Source organism: Schistocerca piceifrons, chromosome X, assembly GCF_021461385.2.
Source record: "Schistocerca piceifrons isolate TAMUIC-IGC-003096 chromosome X, iqSchPice1.1, whole genome shotgun sequence".
Taxonomy (NCBI): Eukaryota; Metazoa; Arthropoda; class Insecta; order Orthoptera; family Acrididae; genus Schistocerca; species Schistocerca piceifrons.
The window spans coordinates 149,160,370-149,184,418 of NC_060149.1; the positions used below are offsets into that span (position 1 = coordinate 149,160,370).

Genomic DNA, 24,049 nt, shown 5'->3' on the forward strand with positions numbered 1-24,049 from the left:
ACAGATATGTGAAGCTACTCTTGAATACATTACTTTCTCAAAATTTTGGATAAAGCTGTTAGAAGGGAGATTGGACGGTAATTGTTGACATCAGATCTATCCCCCTTTTTATGCAAAGGTATAACAATAGCATATTTCAGTCTATCAGGGAAAATGCCCTGTTCCAGAGAGCTATTACACAGGTGGTTGAGAATCTTACTTATCTGTTGAGAACAAGCTTTTGGTATTTTGCTGGAAATGCCATCAATTCCATGTGAGTTTTTGCTTTTAAGCAAGTTTATTATTTTCCTAATTTCAGAAGGAGAAGTGGGTGAGATTTCAATCGTATCAAATTGCACCTTCTAATGAACACCTGGATCCTACTATATCCACAACATTTAGAAAATGATTATTAAAAATATTTTCAACTTCTGACTTTTTGTTCGTAAGGTTTTCATTCAATTTGATGGTAATACTGTCTTCCTCTGCTCTTGGTTGACCTGTTTCTCTTTTAATAATATTCCAAATTGTTTTAATTTTATTATCAGAGTTGCTGATTTCAGACATGATACACATACTCCTGGATTTTTTAATAACTTTTCTTAATATAACACAGTAGTTTTTATAATTTTTGATAGTTTCTGGGTCACTACTCTTTCTTGCTGTCAGATACATTTCCCTTTTCCGGTTACAAGATATTTTTATACCCTTAGTAAGCCATGGTTTGTTACAAGGTTTCTTATGAGTATATTTAACTATTTTCTTGGGGAAGCAGTTTTCAAATGCATTTACAAAAATGTCATGAAATAAATTATATTTTAAATTGGCATCAGGTTCACGGTACACCTCATCCCAGTCTAACTGCTGTAGGCTTTCCCTGAAATTTGCAATTGTTAAATCGTTGACTGAACGTACTACTTTGGAGGACTGTTTAGTATTGCTGAATGGAGCTATGTCATATATTGTAACTAGCTGTGCACCATGATCAGAAAGACCATTCTGAACAGGCTGAGCATTTATCTGGTTAAACTTATCTTGGTCTATAAAGAAGTTATCTATCAGTGAGCTGCTATCCTTTACCACCCGAGTAGGAAAATCAATAACGGGTGTCAAATTGAAAGAACCGAGTAATACTTCAAGGTCATTTTTCCTATTACCCTCTTTCAGAGAATCTACATTGAAGTCCCCACAAATAATAATTTGCTTCCCCCTGTCTGACAGATAGCACAACAAGGAGTCCAAATTTTTCAGAAACGGATGAAAATTTCCTGATGGGGACCTATATACAGTTACAATTATAAATGTGCCTTTATTTAATTTAATCTCACAGGCACATGCTTCTATATGTTTCTCTACACAAAACTTTTTTGTTTCTATACTTTTTGCACAATGATAACTTTTGACATATATGGCAACTCCTCCTTTCTCCATATTTTCTCTCATTACATGTGCAGAGAGCTTATAACCACTTACATTTACCTTATTCATATCAGTAACAATGTGATGCTCAGACAGGCATAGTATATCTACACTCCTGGAAATGGAAAAAAGAACACATTGACACCGGTGTGTCAGACCCACCATACTTGCTCCGGACACTGCGAGAGGGCTGTACAAGCAATGATCACACGCACGGCACAGCGGACACACCAGGAACCGCGGTGTTGGCCGTCGAATGGCGCTAGCTGCGCAGCATTTGTGCACCGCCGCCGTCAGTGTCAGCCAGTTTGCCGTGGCATACGGAGCTCCATCGCAGTCTTTAACACTGGTAGCATGCCGCGACAGCGTGGACGTGAACCGTATGTGCAGTTGACGGACTTTGAGCGAGGGCGTATAGTGGGCATGCGGGAGGCCGGGTGGACGTACCGCCGAATTGCTCAACACGTGGGGCGTGAGGTCTCCACAGTACATCGATGTTGTCGCCAGTGGTCGGCGGAAGGTGCACGTGCCCGTCGACCTGGGACCGGACCGCAGCGACGCACGGATGCACGCCAAGACCGTAGGATCCTACGCAGTGCCGTAGGGGCCGCACCGCCACTTCCCAGCAAATTAGGGACAATGTTGCTCCTGGGGTATCGGCGAGGACCATTCGCAACCGTCTCCATGAAGCTGGGCTACGGTCCCGCACACCGTTAGGCCGTCTTCCGCTCACGCCCCAACATCGTGCAGCCCGCCTCCAGTGGTGTCGCGACAGGCGTGAATGGAGGGATGAATGGAGACGTGTCGTCTTCAGCAACGAGAGTCGCTTCTGCCTTGGTGCCAATGATGGTCGTATGTGTGTTTGGCGCCGTGCAGGTGAGCGCCACAATCAGGACTGCATACGACCGAGGCACACAGGGCCAACACCCGGCATCATGGTGTGGGGAGCGATCTCCTACACTAGCCGTACACCACTGGTGATCGTCGAGGGGACACTGAATAGTGCACGGTACATCCAAACCGTCATCGAACCCATCGTTCTACCATTCCTAGACCGGCAAGGGAACTTGCTGTTCCAACAGGACAATGCACGTCCGCATGTATCCTGTGCCACCCAACGTGCTCTAGAAGGTGTAAGTCAACTACCCTGGCCAGCAAGATCTCCGGATCTGTCCCCCATTGAGCATGTTTGGGACTGGATGAAGCGTCGTCTCACGCGGTCTGCACGTCCAGCACGAACGCTGGTCCAACTGAGGCGCCAGGTGGAAATGGCATGGCAAGCTGTTCCACAGGACTACATCCAGCATCTCTACGATCGTCTCCATGGGAGAATAGCAGCCTGCATTGCTGCGAAAGGTGGATATACACTGTACTAGTGCCGACATTGTGCATGCTCTGTTGCCTGTGTCTATGTGCCTGTGGTTCTGTCAGTGTGATCATGTGATGTATCTGACCCCAGGAATGTGTCAATAAAGTTTCCCCTTCCTGGGACAATGAATTCACGGTGTTCTTATTTCAATTTCCAGGAGTGTATTTCATTCTCAGCTTCTAAATCTTCTAAACAAACCAGAAGCTCATCTACTTTATTCTTTAAACTCCCAATATTTTGATGAAATATACTTACATTATTTTTAATTATACTTTTATGAGAACCTTTCCTTATTCTAACATTTGCAGCACTCTCCTGTCTGAGTTCCTCATTGTGCTTAGGCCTAGTTCCTATACCAGTGGTCACATGGTGTTCAGAGAGGCAGATTATGTCAATTGGGTTGGGTGACTTTAATTCATGAATGCAATTACCTAGGACTGAGATACAACTTGGTGGAGATAAAATTTCTCGTGATTGGTGAAAATTTATAATTGATAGCTGTGATTGGTGATCCAATGTGCTAGAATTGTGCTGTTTAATTTCTTTCCTAAACTGAAGATTTGTTTCAATCCTGACCTCTCGTAGAACTTGACATCTTTCTGTCTTACCTATCCTAAAAAAGGTGCTGCTCCAACACCTGTAACCACTGGTATTTTACCATTCATGGCAGTGCCTCCCCCCCTTAAATTTCCTGCTATTACCCCAGCCAGTTTCCCCTTCCCTTTCCTGTTGAGATGTAGGCCGTGCCTGGTATAGTCCCACCTACTGAGATAATCAACAGGAACCACACCAATATGAGCCCCCGCACCCGACCCAAGCAGCCGTTCCAACTCCAAATTAACTCTCCCAACAGAAGAGTTCAAATGAGGCCGGTCATGGCGTCTCAGGACAGATACAAATTCAACATTGGTGTGTCTCGATGCCGACGCAATCTTTGCCAGGTCACACTCTATACAGTGCCCAGGATCTCTGTCGATGCTGTTCCCTGGCCCTCCCACAATAACCACGGTGTCTTCCCTGGTAAATCCTTTACAGAGTGAACCTAAATCCTCTGTCACCTGATCCAGACTAGCACTTGGTTTGAAAAAATTTGTGACCTGGTATTCTGGTCCTAATTCCTCCTGCAGAAGTTGGCCTACACCTCTGGCATGAGAACTGCCTAACAACAAAACTTTCTTCCTTTTCGATGACTTTCCTACATTCTTTTTCAATTTCCTATTGAAAGTTTGTTGTGTCCTGTCTACACCTACCTCTGCTTGAGGCTCATCAGTTTCTAACTGAAGCAACAGGTCAAACTTATTTTTGACATTCACCACAAAACTGTCAGACTTAGTTCTAGGCCTGTTCCTTCTGCTACCTGTTGCCACTTCCCACCTCTCTTTGCCCTTCTCCCTCCTTAACCTGTCCAGATCTTCCCTAGCCTGATCTAGCTCAGCCTGAAGGGCAGCAATTTTCCCCTCATGTTCCACTATCTTCCTATCTCTGCTGCAAATCCTACATAACCACTGATGAGCCTGATCCACTTTCCCAACACCCACGCCACTGCAGTCCCCCCCCAGTGAAAAAAACTACTGCATCCATCACACCATACCCCGGGACTAACAATTCTACGGCAAGTCAGGCACTTCTCACTCATGGCAAAAATAATACTTTAGCTAGAATACATCAATTAAATTACCGAAAATCAAAAAAGACGTTACAAGAATTAAGCCTATTCACAAATGTATATAAGCAAGTTTCTGATTTAAAATTCCGCTATTTTTCTGAGATCTGTATTAAAACAACGAAGGTATACGCTATTTTTTATATATTTCACTCGATGGAATGAAATTAAACGAGATACTTTAACTTTGATTCTCCAAAAACGTTACGAGAATAGGCTCCCTGTCGCCGTTGGATAAGCAGCTGCAGCAGCAAGTCGTATACTCCTAGCTCACTCATTTGTTACATAGTTTAATTCTTAATTTCTTTGCGTGTTTTTGGTACTTGCATTGTTTAATTCATAAATTTCGAGCGTATTATAGTATTTGAGAGTTGTAGCATCGCGTTTTAGTACTTGAATAGTGTAAATTCGCGTAGTCGTTTGTCTACTGTTTTGTTTTGAACGGCCAGTGTCGGTTGGTCGCAGTCAGTGTGCTCCCTGCCGCCGTTGGATAAGCAGCTGAGCAGCAAGTCGTATACTCCTAGCTCACTCATTTGTTACATAGTTTAATTCTTAATTTCTTTGCGTGTTTTTGGTTCTTGCATTGTTTAATTCATAAATTTCGGGCGTATTATAGTATTTGAGAGTGTAGCATCGTGTTTTAGTACCTGAATAGTGTAATTTCGCTTAGTCTCCTTCCGCCGCCGAGCAGTGTCAGCAGTGCGCAAGTAGCAGCATTACTGCATTTACTAGGCAATCTTGTATTTTAATAACCGTTTAAATTTTGTCGATTTGTTTGCGCTCTCTGTAGATTAGTTCAGACGTTCTTAGCAAAACAGTTTTCAGCATGGATAGGGACTGCAACTGCTGTGTTCGGATGCAGGCTGAGTTGGCATCCCTTCGCTCCCAGCTTCAGGCAGTGTTGGCTTCGGTCACACAGCTTGAGGCTGTTGCCAATGGGCATCACTGTGGGGGTCGGGATGGGGGTTTGTTGGGGACGGCCAGCTCGTCCCACGCATCCCCTGATCAGACTACGACTGTGGTTGCCCGGGATACTGCCCGCATTGAGGCTGATCCCTCACCTGTGGTAGAGTGGGAGGTCGTTTCAAAGTGTGGCAGGGGGCGAAAGACATTCCGGAGGGCTGAACGGAAAGCCTCTCCAGTTTGTCTGACGAACCGGTTTCAGGCTCTGTCTCAGGCTGATACTGATCTTCGGCCTGACATGGCTGCTTGTCCTGTTCCAGAGGTTGCCCCTCAGTCTGCAAGATCCGGGCAGTCGCAGAGGGTGGGCTTACTGGTAGTTGGGAGCTCCAACGTCAGGCGCGTAATGGGGCCCCTTAGGGAAATGGCAGCAAGAGAGGGGAAGAAAACCAACGTGCACTCCGTGTGCATACCGGGGGGAGTCATTCCAGATGTGGAAAGGGTCCTTCCGGATGCCATGAAGGGTACAGGGTGCACCCATCTGCAGGTGGTCGCTCATGTCGGCACCAATGATGTGTGTCGCTATGGATCGGAGGAAATCCTCTCTGGCTTCCGGCGGCTATCTGATTTGGTGAAGACTGCCAGTCTCGCTAGCGGGATGAAAGCAGAGCTCACCATCTGCAGCATCGTCGACAGGACTGACTGCGGACCTTTGGTACAGAGCCGAGTGGAGGGTCTGAATCAGAGGCGGAGACGGTTCTGCGACCGTGTGGGCTGCAGATTCCTCGACTTGCGCCATAGGGTGGTGGGGTTTCGGGTTCCGCTGGATAGGTCAGGAGTCCACTACACGCAACAAGCGGCTACACGGGTAGCAGGGGTTGTGTGGCGTGGGCTGGGCGGTTTTTTAGGTTAGATGGCCTTGGGCAAGTACAGAAAGGGCAACAGCCTCAACGGGTGCGGGGCAAAGTCAGGACATGCGGGGACCAAGCAGCAATCGGTATTGTAATTGTCAACTGTCGAAGCTGCGTTGGTAAAGTACCGGAACTTCAAGCGCTGATAGAAAGCACCGAAGCTGAAATCGTTATAGGTACAGAAAGCTGGCTTAAGCCAGAGATAAATTCTGCCGAAATTTTTACAAAGGTACACACGGTGTTTAGAAAGGATAGATTGCATGCAACTGGTGGTGGAGTGTTCATCGCTGTTAGTAGTAGTTTATCCTGTAGTGAAGTAGAAGTGGATAGTTCCTGTGAATTATTATGGGTGGAGGTTACACTAAACAACCGAACTAGGTTAATAATTGGCTCCTTTTACCGTCCTCCCGACTCAGCAGCATTAGTGGCAGAACAACTGAGAGAAAATTTGGAATACATTTCACATAAATTTTCTCAGCATGTTATAGTCTTAGGTGGAGATTTCAATTTACCAGATATAGACTGGCACACTCAGATGTTTAGGACGGGTGGTAGGGACAGAGCATCGAGTGACATTATACTGAGTGCACTATCCGAAAATTACCTCGAGCAATTAAACAGAGAACCGACTCGTGGAGATAACATCTTGGACCTACTGATAACAAACAGACCCGAACTTTTCGAATCTGTATGTACAGAACAGGGAATCAGTGATCATAAGGCCGTTGCAGCATCCCTGAATATGGAAGTTAATAGGAATATAAAAAAAGGGAGGAAGGTTTATCTGTTTAGCAAGAGTAATAGAAGGCAGATTTCAGACTACCTAACAGATCAAAACGAAAATTTCTGTTCCGACACTGACAATGCTGAGTGTTTATGGAAAAAGTTCAAGGCAATCGTAAAATGCGTTTTAGACAGGTACGTGCCGAGTAAAACTGTGAGGGACGGGAAAAACCCACCGTGGTACAACAACAAAGTTAGGAAACTACTGCGAAAGCAAAGAGAGCTCCACTCCAAGTTTAAACGCAGCCAAAACCTCTCAGACAAACTGAAGCTAAACGATGTCAAAGTTAGCGTAAGGAGGGCTATGCGTGAAGCGTTCATTGAATTCGAAAGTAAAATTCTATGTACCGACTTGAAGGAAAATCCTAGGAAGTTCTGGTCTTACGTTAAATCAGTAAGTGGCTCGAAACAGCATATCCAGACACTACGGGATGATGATGGCATTGAAACAGAGGATGACACGCGTAAAGCTGAAATACTAAACACCTTTTTCCAAAGCTGTTTCACAGAGGAAGACCGCACTGCAGTTCCTTCTCTAAATCCTCGCACAAACGAAAAAATGGCTGACATCGAAATAAGTGTCCAAAGAATAGAAAAGCAACTGGAATCACTCAATAGAGGAAAGTCCACTGGACCTGACGGGATACCAATTCGATTCTACACAGAGTACGCGAAAGAACTTGCCCCCCTTCTAACAGCCGTGTACCGCAAGTCTCTAGAGGAACGGAGGGTTCCAAATGATTGGAAAAGAGCACAGATAGTCCCAGTCTTCAAGAAGGGTCGTCGAGCAGATGCGCAAAACTATAGACCTATATTTCTTACGTCGATCTCTTGTAGAATTTTAGAACATGTTTTTTGCTCGCGTATCATGTCATTTCTGGAAACCCAGAATCTACTATGTAGGAATCAACATGGATTCCGGAAACAGAGATCGTGTGAGACCCAACTCGCCTTATTTGTTCATGAGACCCAGAAAATATTAGATACAGGCTCCCAGGTAGATGCTATTTTTCTTGACTTCCGGAAGGCGTTCGATACAGTTCCGCACTGTCGCCTGATAAACAAAGTAAGAGCCTACGGAATATCAGACCAGCTGTGTGGCTGGATTGAAGAGTTTTTAGCAAACAGAACACAGCATGTTGTTATCAATGGAGAGACGTCTACAGACGTTAAAGTAACCTCTGGCGTGCCACAGGGGAGTGTTATGGGACCATTGCTTTTCACAATATATATATAAATGACTTAGTAGATAGTGTTGGAAGTTCCATGCGGCTTTTCGCGGATGATGCTGTAGTATACAGAGAAGTTGCTGCATTAGAAAATTGTAGTGAAATACAGGAAGATCTGCAGCGGATAGGCACTTGGTGCAGGGAGTGGCAACTGACCCTTAACATAGACAAATGTAATGTATTGCGAATACATAGAAAGAAGGATCCTTTATTGTATGATTATATGATAGCGGAACAAACACTGGTAGCAGTTACTTCTGTAAAATATCTGGGAGTATGCGTACGGAACGATTTGAAGTGGAATGATCATATAAAACTAATTGTTGGTAAGGCGGGTACCAGGTTGAGATTCATTGGGAGAGTGCTTAGAAAATGTAGTCCATCAACAAAGGAGGTGGCTTACAAAACACTCGTTCGACCTATACTTGAGTATTGCTCATCAGTGTGGGATCCGTACCAGGTCGGGTTGACGGAGGAGATAGAGAAGATCCAAAGAAGAGCGGCGCGTTTCGTCACTGGGTTATTTGGTAACCGTGATAGCGTTACAGAGATGTTTAATAAACTCAAGTGGCAGACTCTGCAAGAGAGGCGCTCTGCATCGCGGTGTAGCTTGCTCGCCAGGTTTCGAGAGGGTGCGTTTCTGGATGAGGTATCGAATATATTGCTTCCCCCTACTTATACTTCCCGAGGAGATCACGAATGTAAAATTAGAGAGATTAGAGCGCGCACGGAGGCTTTCAGACAGTCGTTCTTCCCGCGAACCATACGCAACTGGAACAGGAAAGGGAGGTAATGACAGTGGCACGTAAAGTGCCCTCTGCCACACACCGTTGGGTGGCTTGCGGAGTATCAATGTAGATGTAGATGTAGATGTAGATGTAGATGTAGAAAATAATGAAGTTATACGCTATTTACGGTAGTTTACTTATTTGTTACCGAGAAACTAGTTAAATTACCTTGAAACAAGAAACAAACACGTTTACAAAATTTAAGCCTAAGCGCGACTTCGCGAAGTTACGATCTTTTCGTGTTTTCTGAAAAAATACGCAAAAAAAAGTCAAACCTTTAACGGCAAGACTAAACGATACACTAATGCACGTATTTAATTTGTTGTCAGCGTTAAACTAAATTATATTCCTGTCTAAATCACTTAACTTTCTGGAAATGGTTTCTGGCGTCACTTACTCGGCGGCCATCTTGAGTGGGCGTCGAGTTTGCGGGTATATTATTTTGTTTAAGTTTTATGGATGACATTGCGCTGTTCAACTCTTGTGGAACTTTGTACCTCTATTTTAGGGCAACTTGAGACAGCAAATTTGTATTAACATGGATCAATATAAATGGAATTTTGTTTGTTGTGTTTACATAGGGTAATAATTATTATACTTACTTTGTTACTGGTGCACCATTTCTTGTTTTGCCACCTGACGTTTTGTATAAGGAGCAATCAAATGAAAATGAGATAGATGGAAAAAAGTAAGTTAACTGTTTAATATTTCAAAAATAATTGCCATAACTGTTAACACATTTATACCTACATGAAACAAGATTATCAATGCTTCGATGGAAAAAATGTTTGCAGTTGCCTATATGACCATGATTGTATCCAGGCGCACACCTCTTCATCCGGACCAAATTGGCTGTCACAAATGTCTGTCTTATGGGTGCCAAAATATGAAAATCACATGGGAAGAGATGGGGACTGTCTGTAGGATGTGTAAGTTTCCCCATGAAAACATCTGGAGCATAGCCGAAGCAACCTTAACAACACATGGGCCCACTTTCATGTTGCCAAGATTGTTTCGACTACACTGCAGAAGTTTCTCTGGGAAGCCTTTACACATCCTCCTTATAGTCCTAATCTCTCCCCATGCCATTTCCATATCTTTGGAAGCCATAAGAAAGACATTCAAGACCACCAATTTACTTTAGATGAAGAGATGCATATCTGGGTACAATCATAGTCCTGCAGGCAACTGCTAACATTTTTCCATGAAGGCATTGGTCATCTTGTCTCACCGTGGGACAAATTTATTAACTGTTATGGCAATTACTTCTGAAATAATAAACAGTTTACTTACTTTTTTCCATCTTCTCATTTTCACTTGACTGCCCCCTATAGTTTTAAGTTAGTTCTTAGAACCTGGAGATACATCAAGCCACCAATATGAATACAGTGCTGACCCTTTCTTGAGAGAATGACTACTACTATTATTTATAAGATTCCATTTTTTATTGCTGCTGTATCCAAACAACACAGTCTTATTGGCCTGCAGAGGGTATTTTATGAAAATTCAAAAAAGAAAGAAAGAAAGAACCATCTAGTTTCTACATTACTCAGTAGACATAGCAGTTTGTACAGAGAATAATATTTACCTCATTTATTTTCTCATTTGTGTAGTTGTAAGTTATCAGTTACAGAATGATTGATTCAATGTGAATAGTTGTGTACTTAACTAGAAACTACATGTGACAAAACATTAAGCACACAAGTTCATTTGGCTTCTGCAATATAACAGGAATTTTGTTAATGGAGTCAGTATGTAGATGTTTTATGGCTAGAGAAATATTAGTGTACTTAGACTTGGAATTTTATCAGTGATGTTTAAGTGCTACATTGACATTATGAAGTTTACCAGGACTTTTATGCAGGATCTATACTGAAAAATTGCAGTAACTTTGAACCATCTCACTCAAAAAGAGGGTTAATATGAACATTTAGCACTTTCTTGTGGTTTAAGTATTTGACCAACTCCAATCCCTAGAATTGAAGCCCCCCCTCCCATGATTATTTTGAGATATAACATAATATGTGTCCTCCCAAAGTTCACACTCCCCACAGGGGCAACCCTCCCACTGAATGTGGGCCTGGTGGAAATGGGAACACTTGTACAGGATGCCTAGCCAGTCTGAGTCATTGGGAGTAATTAATTAATACAGTACTTGATTAAGAACCTAATTTTCTTTTGCATTTGAAGCTGGAACCCACTACCAGCATGAGTTCCTACAGTGCCTAGGTGCCACGTAGGACAGTGGCATCAGCATCACACCACCATTTGCGATACTTTGCTGCAAAAACCAGCCTAGCCAATCAGATGTGGGAGAAAGGTGGCATGTAATGAATGCTGCCACATTGTGGACCTCTGAGCACAGATTGGTTGTCTCTTTTGATCTGGTCATCTACCAGAGCAGTTGGCTTTATGCTGTATGTCTCTGATTCAATTGTGTGACAGACTTCTTACAGAGCAGATGGGTTAGGTCATTTGCTTCTGGTTCTTTTCCTCTTGATCAGCCACCAGCTCATTTAAACATGAATCGCTTCTCCCTATTTCTACACCCACTATGTCTAACCTAGACTGGCGGGTGGACTCGCTATCTGGCCTAGGTGAGCCCCTCTGTACCTCAAGTAACTAGAGTATATCAGAATATAGTATATTCAACTCTTTTATTTCAAAAATGTAAAAAAAAAATGAACCTATATAATGAACTTCCCACACCCTTCCTCATCCATCCTGACCAGGCTCCACTTCATTCACTGTGCAGCTCTGCCGGAGCCAATAGATTCCCACAAAATGCATGCTAACTCCAAAGAGATGGGGAATGGCCATCTAAGAAGTATGTTTCTTGGGTAACAACACAGATTGCAGAACAAGACAAATTTTGTCGTTGTTGTTGTTCCAGCAGGTAACAGTAAAATCCACTGCAGTTCCAGTGGATCATAACATTGAGGATGTTGCCAGTAGGTATGAAGGGGCCAGGACAGGTCCCACTCCAGGATCATTTATTTATTTATTTCTTACTCCATCAATCCAACTGTCAAACTCACAAGAATATGGTGTGAGTCAGTATACAATCTATACATAGGTAGTATTAAAGCAGTCAATCATACAAAAGTAATACTCCATGTTTGCATTACACACATGTGGTAAGAATGACAGATTACAGCAAACATTAGATAGAGAAAGTGAAAAACAAACACAAAAACAGTAAAAATAGCTATGAATATTACATGAGCACATTACCTAAATCATTGCTCAAACTTACACTATGGTATATCACACTCAAAATTTCTGGTCCACAGATCTATTAGGTTTTTTTCACTTGGGCTAAAAAAACTCTTCTAAACTATAAAATTACCTTTCCAGTAAAAATTGCTTTAGATGCTCCCTAAAAGAGGAATGGTTATCAAATTTGCTTTTAATATGTGGAGGGAGAGCATTAAAAAGTTTTGCACCAGAGAACTGCACACCATAGTCAGGTTTTTACAATCATTGTGGAAATTGTGCTTTCTCCTAGTATCATATCCATTGTATTCACTATTTAATATATAAAAATCTGTATTTTTGCCAATGAAACACACAAGAGAAAATATGTACTGGGAAGTAACAGTAAGAATGTTTAGTTCTTGGAAAAGATTTCTACTACTAAATATAGAGCCTATGCCACTCATTATTCTTCCAACACATTATTGGACCAAGAGTATTTTCTTTGCTAGTGTTTGGTTTCCCAAAATATAATACCAAATGTTATAAGGGAATGGAAATATTCATAGTATGCTACTTTCATTATGTCTATATTTCCACCCATGGAGAGAATGTGTAGGCAAAAAAATCGATGAGCTGAGTCTCTTCCAAAGATCTATTATATGATGAGACCAGTTTACTCTGGACTCAATTAAACACCTGAAAACTTCATTGTTTCAACTCTTTATATAGACTCTGCACCACACTTCACAGTTAACCCATCCTCTGTTTCAGCTGTTGCAGTGAAATGAATATAGTTAGTCTTATTAAAGTTCAACAAGAGTCCATTGATGCTAAACCATTTTATTAAATCAATAAGAATATTCTTAACAAATCCATGAAGATCTTCAAATGTGCAACAATCAGCCATAATGATGCTGTCATCTGCAAAAATGGTAAAAAAGCACTGTAGCTTTGTACATTGAGGTACCGTATTTACTCGAATCTAAGCCACACTCGAATCTAAGCTGCACCTGAAAAATGAGACTCGAAATCAAGGAAAAAAATGTTCCCAAATCTAAGTCGCACCTGAAATTTGAGACTCGAAATTCAAGGGGAGAGAAAAGTTTTAGGCCGCACCTCCAAATCGAAACAAAGTTGGTCCATTGTAATATGAGACACAATTTAGGTCGAATGAATGACAATACAGCTACAGTAGTTTGGTTCGAGTCATAGGCTTAGCAGTTAAGCTTTACCAGGTAGCCATTGCTATGTGTCAGGCGCTTGTCTGTATTTATACGGGTACCCTTCCTTTTTCATGTGCTTTGTCTGGTTTGAATTGATTGCTTATTTTCTTTGATCTGATAAGTGCTGTTCTCTTTGTTTTATGTGTTTACGTCCCTCTAAGCTGAAAATGCATTATTCTACTATGTCATGCATTGTTTGTCACATTCTGATAATGTGTGTTTACGACCTGTCGCTGCTCGCGGCATGGCTTGCTTTTGTGCACGCTACTGCTGCTTACAATTAAAAAACAAAAGAGAGGAATCGTCTGATTAGCGAAACAATGGCAAGAGACTGTTCTGAAACTGACAAGAAGTAGTTGTTGAAAATATTGGCTATGTTTTCAGGATCATGAACTAGATTTCCTTCATGTTGTATTTTGTGTTCTTGAAAAGTTCTTATGGTTTTCCCTGTCTGTCTTATAACAATGTTCCAAATAGTCTTTATTTTGTTATGAGAGTTATCAATTTCTTTCTCATAATACAATGCTTTTGATTTTTGTATTACCTTCTTTAATTTTCTTACATACATTTTATAATGGCCAGTTTTCATCGAGTCCTTAGAATTTCTAACTATACAGTAAAGTTCCCTCTTTGTTTTACAGGGTTTGTTCGGTGATGTATCACTATTGTTTATAATAAACTTTTTTGGGAATAACTCTTCAAAAATGGCTGAGAACTCATTTACAGATATACACAAAACAAAAAAATGTTTTGCATCAGCCCGGTTCCCAGAACTCCTCAAGACAGACGTTGACTGTGGATATTTTACCACAGACACAGTCCCTTTGACTGTTCAGAGATGTCACTGAACTCACTCAAAGATGTAAACAGCCATTCATGAGCAGCACCTATTAGACGGAGGGGGTCCAACAGCCGATCAGTTCCAGTCATTCCACCTGGAAACAGGTACACGGCTCATGTTGTCTGCAGTTGAACCATGCCTCGTCGATCAATACCGCAGTTCGATCACATCCACATTGTTACTTTGTGCCAGGAAGGGCTCTCAACAAGGGAAGTGTCCAGGTGTCTCAGAGTGAACCAAAGCGATGTTGTTTGGACATGGAGAAGATACAGAGAGACAGGAACTGTTGATGACATGCCTCGCTCAGGCCGCCCAAGGGCTACTACTGCAGTGGATGACCACTACCTACGGATTATGGCTTGGAGGAGCCCTGACAGCAATTCCACCATGATGAATAATGCTTTTTGTGTGGCCACAGGTCATCGTGTTATGACTCAAACTATGCGCAATAGGCTGCATGATAAGCAACTTCACTCCCAACGTTCATGCCGAGGTCCACCTTTGCAACCACGACACCATGCAGCACGGTACAGATGAGCCCAACAACATGCCAAATGGACCGCTCAGGATTGGCATCACATTCTCTTCACCGATGAGCTTCACATAAGCCTTCAACCAGACAATCATTGGAGATGTGTTTGGAGGCAACCCTGTCAGGCTGAATGCCTTAGATACACTGTCCAGCGAGTGCAGCAAGGTGGAGGTTCCTTGCCGTTTTGGTGTGGCATTATATGGGGCCGACGTATGATGCTGATGGTCATGGAAGACACTGTAACGGCTGAATGCCAAGCTCCCACCAATAGTGCAACCATATCGGCAGCATATTGGCGAGGCATTCGTCTTCATGGACGACAATTCACTCCCCCATCATGCACATCTTGTAAATGACTTCCTTTGGGATAACGACATTGCTGGACTAGAGTTGCCAGCATGTTCTCCAGACAAGAACCCTATTGAACGTGCGTGGGATAGATTGAAAAGGGCTGTTTATGGACGATGTGATCCACCAACCACTCTGAGGGATCTACACTTAAATGTTGTTGAGGAATGGGACAATTTGGACCAACAGTGCCTTGATGAAATTGTGGATAGTATGCCACGACGAATACAGGCATGCAGCAAAGGAAGAGGATGTGCTACTGGGTATTAGAGGTACTGGTGCGTACAGCAATCTGGACCACCACCTCTGAAGGTCTCGCTATATGGTGGTACAACATGCAATGTGTGGTGTTCATGAACAATAAAAAGGGCAGAAATTATGTTTATTTTGATCTCTATTCCAATTTTCTGTACAGGTTCTGGAACTCTCAGAACTGAGATGATGTAAAACTTTTTTTGATGTGTGTATTAAATTTAGCATTACTCTCATCCACCCTATACAATGGGCTCCAGCCCATCTGTTGCAGTTTGTGTTTAAAGACTTCTAGTTCATTGCTAGTCATTGACCTAATAGATTTCCAAGTGGAGATTAATTTTTTGAGGGGTGTACTGTCATGCAGAGTGAGGAGATGTCCATCATGGTCAAACAGTCCATTCATGACAGGGGTGACAGCAAAGCTATGGTACCAACTTAAACCTACAAATATATTGTCTATCAAAGTCTGACTCTCAGGTGTGATCCTGGCAGGAAAGTCAACTGCTGGAATAAGATTATATGAATTCATCAGATGTTGGAGCTCTACTTTGTTGTTGTTTTCAGTTAAAAACTCTACATTAAAATCAGAAAATAAATCAGATAACAATAATTCTATTTGAACCAAAAAGAGCCTAAAGTTAGTTGCAGATACCCTGTAAATTTTGATTCGCTCTCCTGTTTCACAACTTTTGGGGGTCAAGAATCTTCTGAGGGATTATCCACTGTGGCTGTAGGAATGGAAGAAGAGCAGACAGCCCTGGGACCCACTGCCCATAACCCATTCAGCCACTGGCTAGTGTTGGGACTCTGATCCATAGATTTACAGGGAGAGGGTTCCTGAAAGGGACTGGCTGGATGTGGAATTTGGTTTCTGAAATGGTGCCACAGAAACCATGAGACAGGAGGGCCTACCGTTCCTATGGTCAGTTTTATTTGTGTGACTCCCAGATGTCCATGTTGAGGAAGTAAATACACCAAGTACTATGGAAGACTTGGACACAGTAGTGGTGATGGTTGACATCACTGAGACACCGGATACAATCAATCATAGTTCTTTCAAGCTTCATAAAACAAAAGGCAATCTGAGACCAGCAGTTCCTGGACTGTGCGTTCTTTGCGTAGGTTATCTCACTTCGGGAATTGGAAAGCGTTGTCATTCTTGCAGTTGGCACAGACAGGTGGTAATACACATGTTGAATATCTGTGAAGTCATCAGCCATTGTCTGCACAGATGAAATTGTATGTACATATCGCTGAAGAGCTGGTGTTTAAAACACTGCTTGGAGAGAGGAACAAATCGCTTCACATCCCAGTCGTAACACATTATTTTGACCTGACTGAATGTGCTGGTATCGACCTTATTGTTTGGTGGGCCTTAACATATGAAGTGGATTCCTCGCATTTCCAAGTATTCACATAGTTCTTCATCTGTCTGCAGCATTACGTCCAGGTAACAAATTAATCCTTGTTCCATTTTGAGGTTCTTATGGGAAGGTATTGTGTAATTTGCTAAAAGACTAGAGTTTGCCAAATACATTTTCAATATTTTCCACAAAGAACATTTACTTAGTAAAGAAGAAGGACCCTCCAGCTGTACAGGTACAACCCAGGAACAAAGGATAGTAACTGTCTGCAAGTCATTTGGATCAGTTTTCCTCCCATTTCATAGCTAGGGAGGGAAAGTTGCTAGGGTAGTAATGATCGTACTAAACTCCAGTCAAGGCCTCACAGCCACCAGCTGATAACTTTGGATATTTCATGATAGCAATTATTTGACATAATGCTGCCTAGTCCTGAAGAGGGCTCTCTTCAAGGGCACCACCCAGTCAGAACAAAGTTCACATGGCAAGAGGACCAGTGCCTGGAGTGCCAGTGCCCCCAACCAGACAGGTACATATTCCTCAACACATATAGTGGGTGACAGCAAGGGTATAAACTGTGTGATCTCTGCCTAGTCAGAGGGCTACCACCAAACGGGTCCCAGATGACGTCCACATAGCACAATCTGTAAATAATTTTGAAAATGTGGATGTCACACCTAAATGTTGAGAACAGATCACACATTAACCAAAATATATGGTGTAAAAGAATGGAACAAAGTGGGAGAAGTCAAAATCAACGTCCCACAAGTGAGTTACATTGTCAGCAGGGAATCTGTCCTAAGGAATAAGTCAGAGAAAAGATGTAGTTGGAGAGTAAAATAGAGCACAGGAAAGAAGTAGTACTGCAGAGGCTAAGGGTATCATGCTTACCACACAAGAACTCACAAAAAAGTTGTGAACCCCCTGGGGAGAAGTACAACTCTTGGATGAGGAATCATGAATGCTGCTGTACTATGAGAAGAGCTAGAAGTATGTGACCATTGTGGAAATTTAAAGGTTACATATTAAATTATGGATTATAGGAAGTACCTTTTTTTTTACTATTCAATATAAATAAGATTTCCCAACAGCTTTTGGCCAGCTTCACTATTTACAAAGTAATGCTTCAGGTATGTCTTAATAATAAAAATTATTAATTTAGAAGAACTAGTTTAATACCTGTCATCAAGCCATCACTGTGATATGAAAATTTGAAGAAATATGGCTCTTTGTTATCCATTTCAGGTCTCCATTTATGCTAAAAATAAAGAATGAAAATTTAGTAAATGATGCAGCACAGACAATTAACTTTTAAGAGATTCAATAATTTAGTAGAGAATATAGGAGCAAAGAATACAAGTTTCTAAGAACACAACACAAAGTTTATAGATAATTCCTTCCAGGTACTGATTGATTATGAGTGAAGTAGAACAATAACATCACTCAAAATGTCAACCAACAACACAACCCCCTTCATGTACTGGTAACACAACTTTAATAAGCATTTCTATTCATTACCTAATTCATAGACAATGATAGCAAAGATGTTGCACATGCTTAAGAAACACTGATGTGGTTGTTGTGTAAGAGCATGGTCATTCTTCCTTGTAGAGTTATTGGATAAGGCAGCCTATCTAGTATATTAAAATCCGTCTAGAAAGGTGTTCAAAACTGCACCAAGTCTTAAGATACACATTATTCTTCTCACATCACTTAAAACTGGGGACACATCTCCAACCAATCAAAATGCAACATTTTTATCAACAAATGAAATACATCCCAATCATCATCATCATCATCATGATCTTCATGACAGACTGCTCCATTCAAATAAGGTTTCAAGATCATCCCCTCATCTATTGCATATGCACCCAACATCTCTCTGACTAGTCAGTTTTTACAGCAAAGCCTTCTCTCTCACATCTTTTGTCTTTCATTCATAAGAGGTGCTTGGAACAGTTGCATTTATGTTGTTCTGTCTTTTCATTCATATGAAATATCTTTAATTCCTGTCTGGTGTTTTCACTTCTTATTTCATCTCTAAGGATATACTCAGCCATTCTAGGGAATTCATTTCTGCTATTTCAATGGCTATCTTCTCCTCACTCTTCAAAGCCTAATTCTCACAACCATACAACAGCTTAGGAACTGCCATCACTTAATAAAAATTCACTTGTATATCCTTTCTTATTTTGTCAATAATCATTATGTTTATTGTTCCACATATCAATTGGAATTTATCTGACTTTTTTCTCAGCTCATTTTATTGATCACACAAAATAATGCATTTTAAACAGTTAAAATTTGCTAACCTGCTCTATCACGCTATTGCTAATTACAATCTTTGAGCAAACTACATTTCCCCTTAAATGTCATTACCTTAGAAAGAAATGACCTTTCATAGCGGCTGGAAATAGATACACAATAGTTGTCTTGTTGAACACATTTTATTGTCTTATACTTAACAGCCACTGCAGATGTTGAACTGATATCTCAAGAGTGAGGTTACAGTCTGTTAGCAAATTATACAACATGTCACATGGTGTTTCCAATCAACTGTGTTTATTGTTTTAATTTACTTTTAATCTAGTTTGAAGCAACTATGGCTTCATATTCAGGTACTTTGGCACTGTTAGCTATGTGAAATATCATGGCAAGTACATCTTGTTAATATACCCTCCGCATCGTCTACAGTGGGACCTACAAAAGTCTAAAGTTCATCTTATTAACTAAGATCTTACACTTACCAAGCAAAGACACATTGGGAGTACATTGACAGGACATACCTTGGGCTGTATATCACACTGGTAACAGTGCTAAAGTGCTTGATAATGTAGCCATAGTCATTTCAAAATTGCTCGCAACTAAGTTAATAACAATAAACGCAGCTGAGCAGAGAAGCAGTAATAGAATAATCTTTGTTCTACATAACAAAGTATTTCACAATTGACATCCCCAGTTTTCAGTGCCTTGGAAGTTACACAATTCAGTTTTTCCAATTCAGGGTGACAAGGGAGGAGGGGGTAAGTGTTTCTTTGCAGCTGTGTCACAAGGTTTGTCCAGAGGATTATGGGCATGTGCGGAAATGGCATGGGAAATTTGTTTACGTACTACATTTTGGGGTAATACCTATCTGTGAAGGCCTTAATAAGACCTTTAGGACACTGGAAAAGGTACTGCTCATCATTGGGCACATGCTGCCCACATGTGGCCAGATTTTGTGTGTAGGAGACATTTTAAAGTGTGGAAAGGATGGCAGCTACCAAAATGAAGGTACTATTTATGGTGAGTGACTTGATTCACACAGAGGTTTGTATGGAGCCATCGAAGATATAGAAGTCAATGTCTAGGAAGTGGTACACCAAGATTTAATAAAAGGACACAAATTGCAGGAACACAGTTTCAATTAACCAAGGACTTGATACTTACTTCACATTTTGAAACAAGCCTCAAATTGTACTTCAAGTTTGTGGATCTCTGGTAGAATTCCTGATCAATTACGTAAACGTAGCTTAGTGAAAAATACTGTTAAATATGTATTTTAACACATTTTTATTCATTTTATTTAAAAAAAACTGAACATATATCACCAGAAAGCATGACTTTCTTGTTTACATCATCAGTATTTGTGTTGTTTATGAAACTGACAAGGGAATCAGCACTACTTGTTGATGCACTTGGCACACCCACACACACCAATGACTCCATACTCTCGTAGATGTCTAATTCTGCTCCAAGCAAGAAATTGTTCAATTTTTGTTCTGTCACTGCTCTCTGTATATACAGTAGGTTCCTTAGCATGTATGCCACATACTTGTCATTGGTGCTGCATTTGTCTGTATCCTTATTTTCCTGCATCTTCAAAACTTTCATCGGCAATTGGGAAGTGACACTGTAACTGCCTTGCTCACCACTTATCATTTTAATTTTTTCTGTGGAGGAGACAATGAAGCAGGAAGGTCAGCAACTTCCTCTCCTTCATCACCTCTTTCTACTGTCAAATCTTCTGGAACATATAATCAAATTTATCTCTTTCATGTACGGCAACTGAAAATGACTCACATGAAACAGCATGACTGTTCACTTCCCCTATTGTCTGGGAGCAACTGACAGAAAGCATAGAGTCCTGTAGAACTGTGTCATTAGCGGGAGTGAATTTTACAATTACAAATGGTCATTTAACATTGTGCTGCTTGCTACTGTTGACACCTCCTACAACTTTTTGTATGCTGATATTGGCTGCCAAAAAAGAATTTCAAACATAGGTGTATTCAAGAATATGATCATAAGTATGCTCATTCAAAGGCCACAAAGTGAATGCATACCTAGAGGGACAAAGGCCAAAGGCCCTACTATATGTTTTCTTGGCAGATGTATCTTTTCCATTACAGGAAAACATTATGAGGGAAGGCACATTCAAGTTTCAAAAGAAAGAATTTTTAATTACCAACTGTGTAGGGCTAGAATGGTTGTAGAAAACACATCAAGTATTATAGTTTTGGTTTTTCCTGTCTTCCAAAAACACACACACACAAGGCACAAACTGTTAGCCTTGCAGCTGTTTGTCTCCACAATTTCTCAAGGTGAAATGCTGAAGCAAGCAACCAAAATACCCCACAAGGAAGCTTTGATTAATATGATTTTACAGACAGGTGAGATGATTCCCGGCACATGGAGATGAGCTGACATTGCATTGATTTTTACTGTGCCCCAGAACAAACCACAAAGAGATTCCAACTTGAACAAAAATTTGTGAAGAGTTTGAAAATTATTTTTTAAGCCCACAGGAAACTGCCCCATGGCAAATTAACTATGGTTGAATGTTACTGTACAGTATAAAGATAAGAAGCATAATTTTTGTACCTCTTTGCCTATGGTGTCTTGTTTCTTGTGGCCCATGAACACCAGGTGATTAACTGAACCATGTACATTTGTATATGGTGTTCACAGCACTGATCTTTCTGTTGCTATTCTCTCTCTCTCTCTCTCTCTCTCTCTCTCTCTCTTTTTCTCTCCCTTTCACTTTGGACATTCCACATGCACTCCTCTGCCTCTGCCTGATACAGTGACACTAACTTCACAGTCTGCTGCCTTGTCCACTTATTTGCAAAACAAGCTCAATAGATGGACACAAAATCACAACAGGAAATATAAACATAAGCTAGTACCATGCAATGGTGATATGTAGGGACTGACCAGAAATATTTTTTTCCTTTGATATGTACCAACATTGCCATGTATATCTGTATCTATCTTTTGATGCATGTTTACAACAGGTTGCAAACATCTGCTATCAAATAGTAGCTGCAAACGTTGTTGGAAACATGTTGCAATCTCCGTGTGGACCCAGCTTAAGGTATAAGATGGTGGATTTGGAGTTGGTAGTATTTTGAAGAAAGTAGTGTTCGGTAGCAGCAAGGTCATGGGCATAGGGGTGGTGGTGTATAAGGAGTTGACATCAACAGCGATGAGAACGGATCCAAATTAGAATGGTTGAGAGATGGTTAATGAAGCTGTGTTTGTATCTTTGATATGAGGATTTAGGCTGCAAGCAATGGGTTGGAGATGTTAACAACTAGAGCCAACATTCTTCCCACAGGAGAACATAACCAGTTACAATGGAGAAAAATGCATAAAACATGCACAGGGGCCAGGGAGAAGTGGTTGAGCTGCTGGGATGAGGTGGTAGAGGGTGGAGGGATTCAGTGCTAGATCATGGAATGAGCAGAAGGATTTGAGTAAGAATTGAAGATAATCCTGGACTTCTGGGATAGGATCACTATAGCAGAGCTTGTAGGTGGAAGAGAGATTGTCGGAAGATACTCTGGCAGGTATTCACTGTGGTTTATCACAACGGTGGTGGAGCCTTTGTCTGCAGAGGAGACACATAAATAGAGGTATTTCTTAAGGTTGTGGATGTTTGCTCTTTCTTCCATTGGGAAGTTTGTGTTGCTGGAAGGAACACAGGAAAGGAGGATAATGCCAAGATGAAGATAAGGAATTCCTGGAAGGAAACCAGGGTGTAGTTTGGTGTGAGAAGGAGAGGGTCGCAGTAGGACAGACGTGTGAACTGGAAGATGTGTGGTTAAAGGTTAGATTTTTGTTGACTATGATTGATTTTGTTGGACCAAAACCTACAAAACTCCAAAATCACCCATGTAGCAAAGGGTTGGTAATATATGTGGTGTAAGGATAGACTAGGCTATTTTGTAGATTGGGTAGGTGGTGGGTAACACATTATGAGGGATGAGAAGGATTGTGGATGGAGTATTCCTCATTTGCAGGCATGATGATATGTAATAATGGTCTAACTTTATGAATGAATGGCCACAACCAGACTGTGGCCAAGAGCAGAGCTGACCATCATCCGGTCATGGAATATGCTGCCGAGAAAAACATTTGATTTCAATAGCTGCTTCAAAACCTATGCCATCTGGATCCTTTCCCCAACACCAAATTCCCCGAACTACGTTGATGGGAATTGGCCCTTTGCTGCAGTAAACCTCCTGGCCTCAACCTCCACTAGACCCTGTCCCAAATGCACCTCCACTCCTGTGTCTTAACCCTAACTTCACTCATCTTGCACTCAGACTCTCCTCTCTGCAGTTTCCCCTCTTCCTTTGTTGTATTTCCCCTTCCCAATCAATTCCTCCACATCATACGAGTCCCCTTCACTGCAACTACAATGAGCCATCTTTTCCCACCAACTACCCCCCCCCCCCCCCCCCCGCCCAAAAAAAAATCCCAGTCTACTTTCTCCTCTTGCCCACAATACCCAACATGATCCCAATCCTCAATGCTGTGCTTCATTAACAAAATAGTACCAATTCTCACAGAAGCAGTTTAAGAGTTTTTGCATCTAGGGGAGCAGAAAAAAAGAAAAAAAAATGTGTGTGAAATCTTATGGGACTTAACTGCTAAGGTCATCAGTCCCTAAGCTTACACACTACATAACCTAAATTATCCTAAGGACAAACACACACACCCATGCCTGAAGGAGGACTCGAACCTCTGCCGGGATCAGCCGCACAGTCCATGACTGCAGCGCCTTAGACCGCTCGGCTAATCCAGCGTGGCAGGGAGTTGAAGACAACAGCTGGAGGGACAGCAAAAGAAGTCCAGAGAAGAGTAAAAGTAGCCACAAACGCTTTTGGTAAATGAATATTACACATTACAAAGTAGAGTGGAAAATATAATGAAAATTATGTAGAGATGGTTGGGACATGTAGCCACATGTACAGATGGTAGCT

At 41.5% G+C, this 24,049-nt stretch overlaps 1 protein-coding gene across 1 annotated transcript in view; it reads right to left on the reverse strand.

Moving 5' to 3' along the window:
• Positions 1-24,049, reverse strand: part of LOC124721603 (coiled-coil domain-containing protein 175-like) — a 143,712-nt gene that overhangs the window by 50,568 nt on the left and 69,095 nt on the right. The window contains exon 4 of the mRNA XM_047246654.1: positions 17,979-18,057. Within this exon, the coding sequence (XP_047102610.1) occupies positions 17,979-18,057 (79 nt within the window). The remainder of the gene's footprint in view (positions 1-17,978; positions 18,058-24,049) is intronic.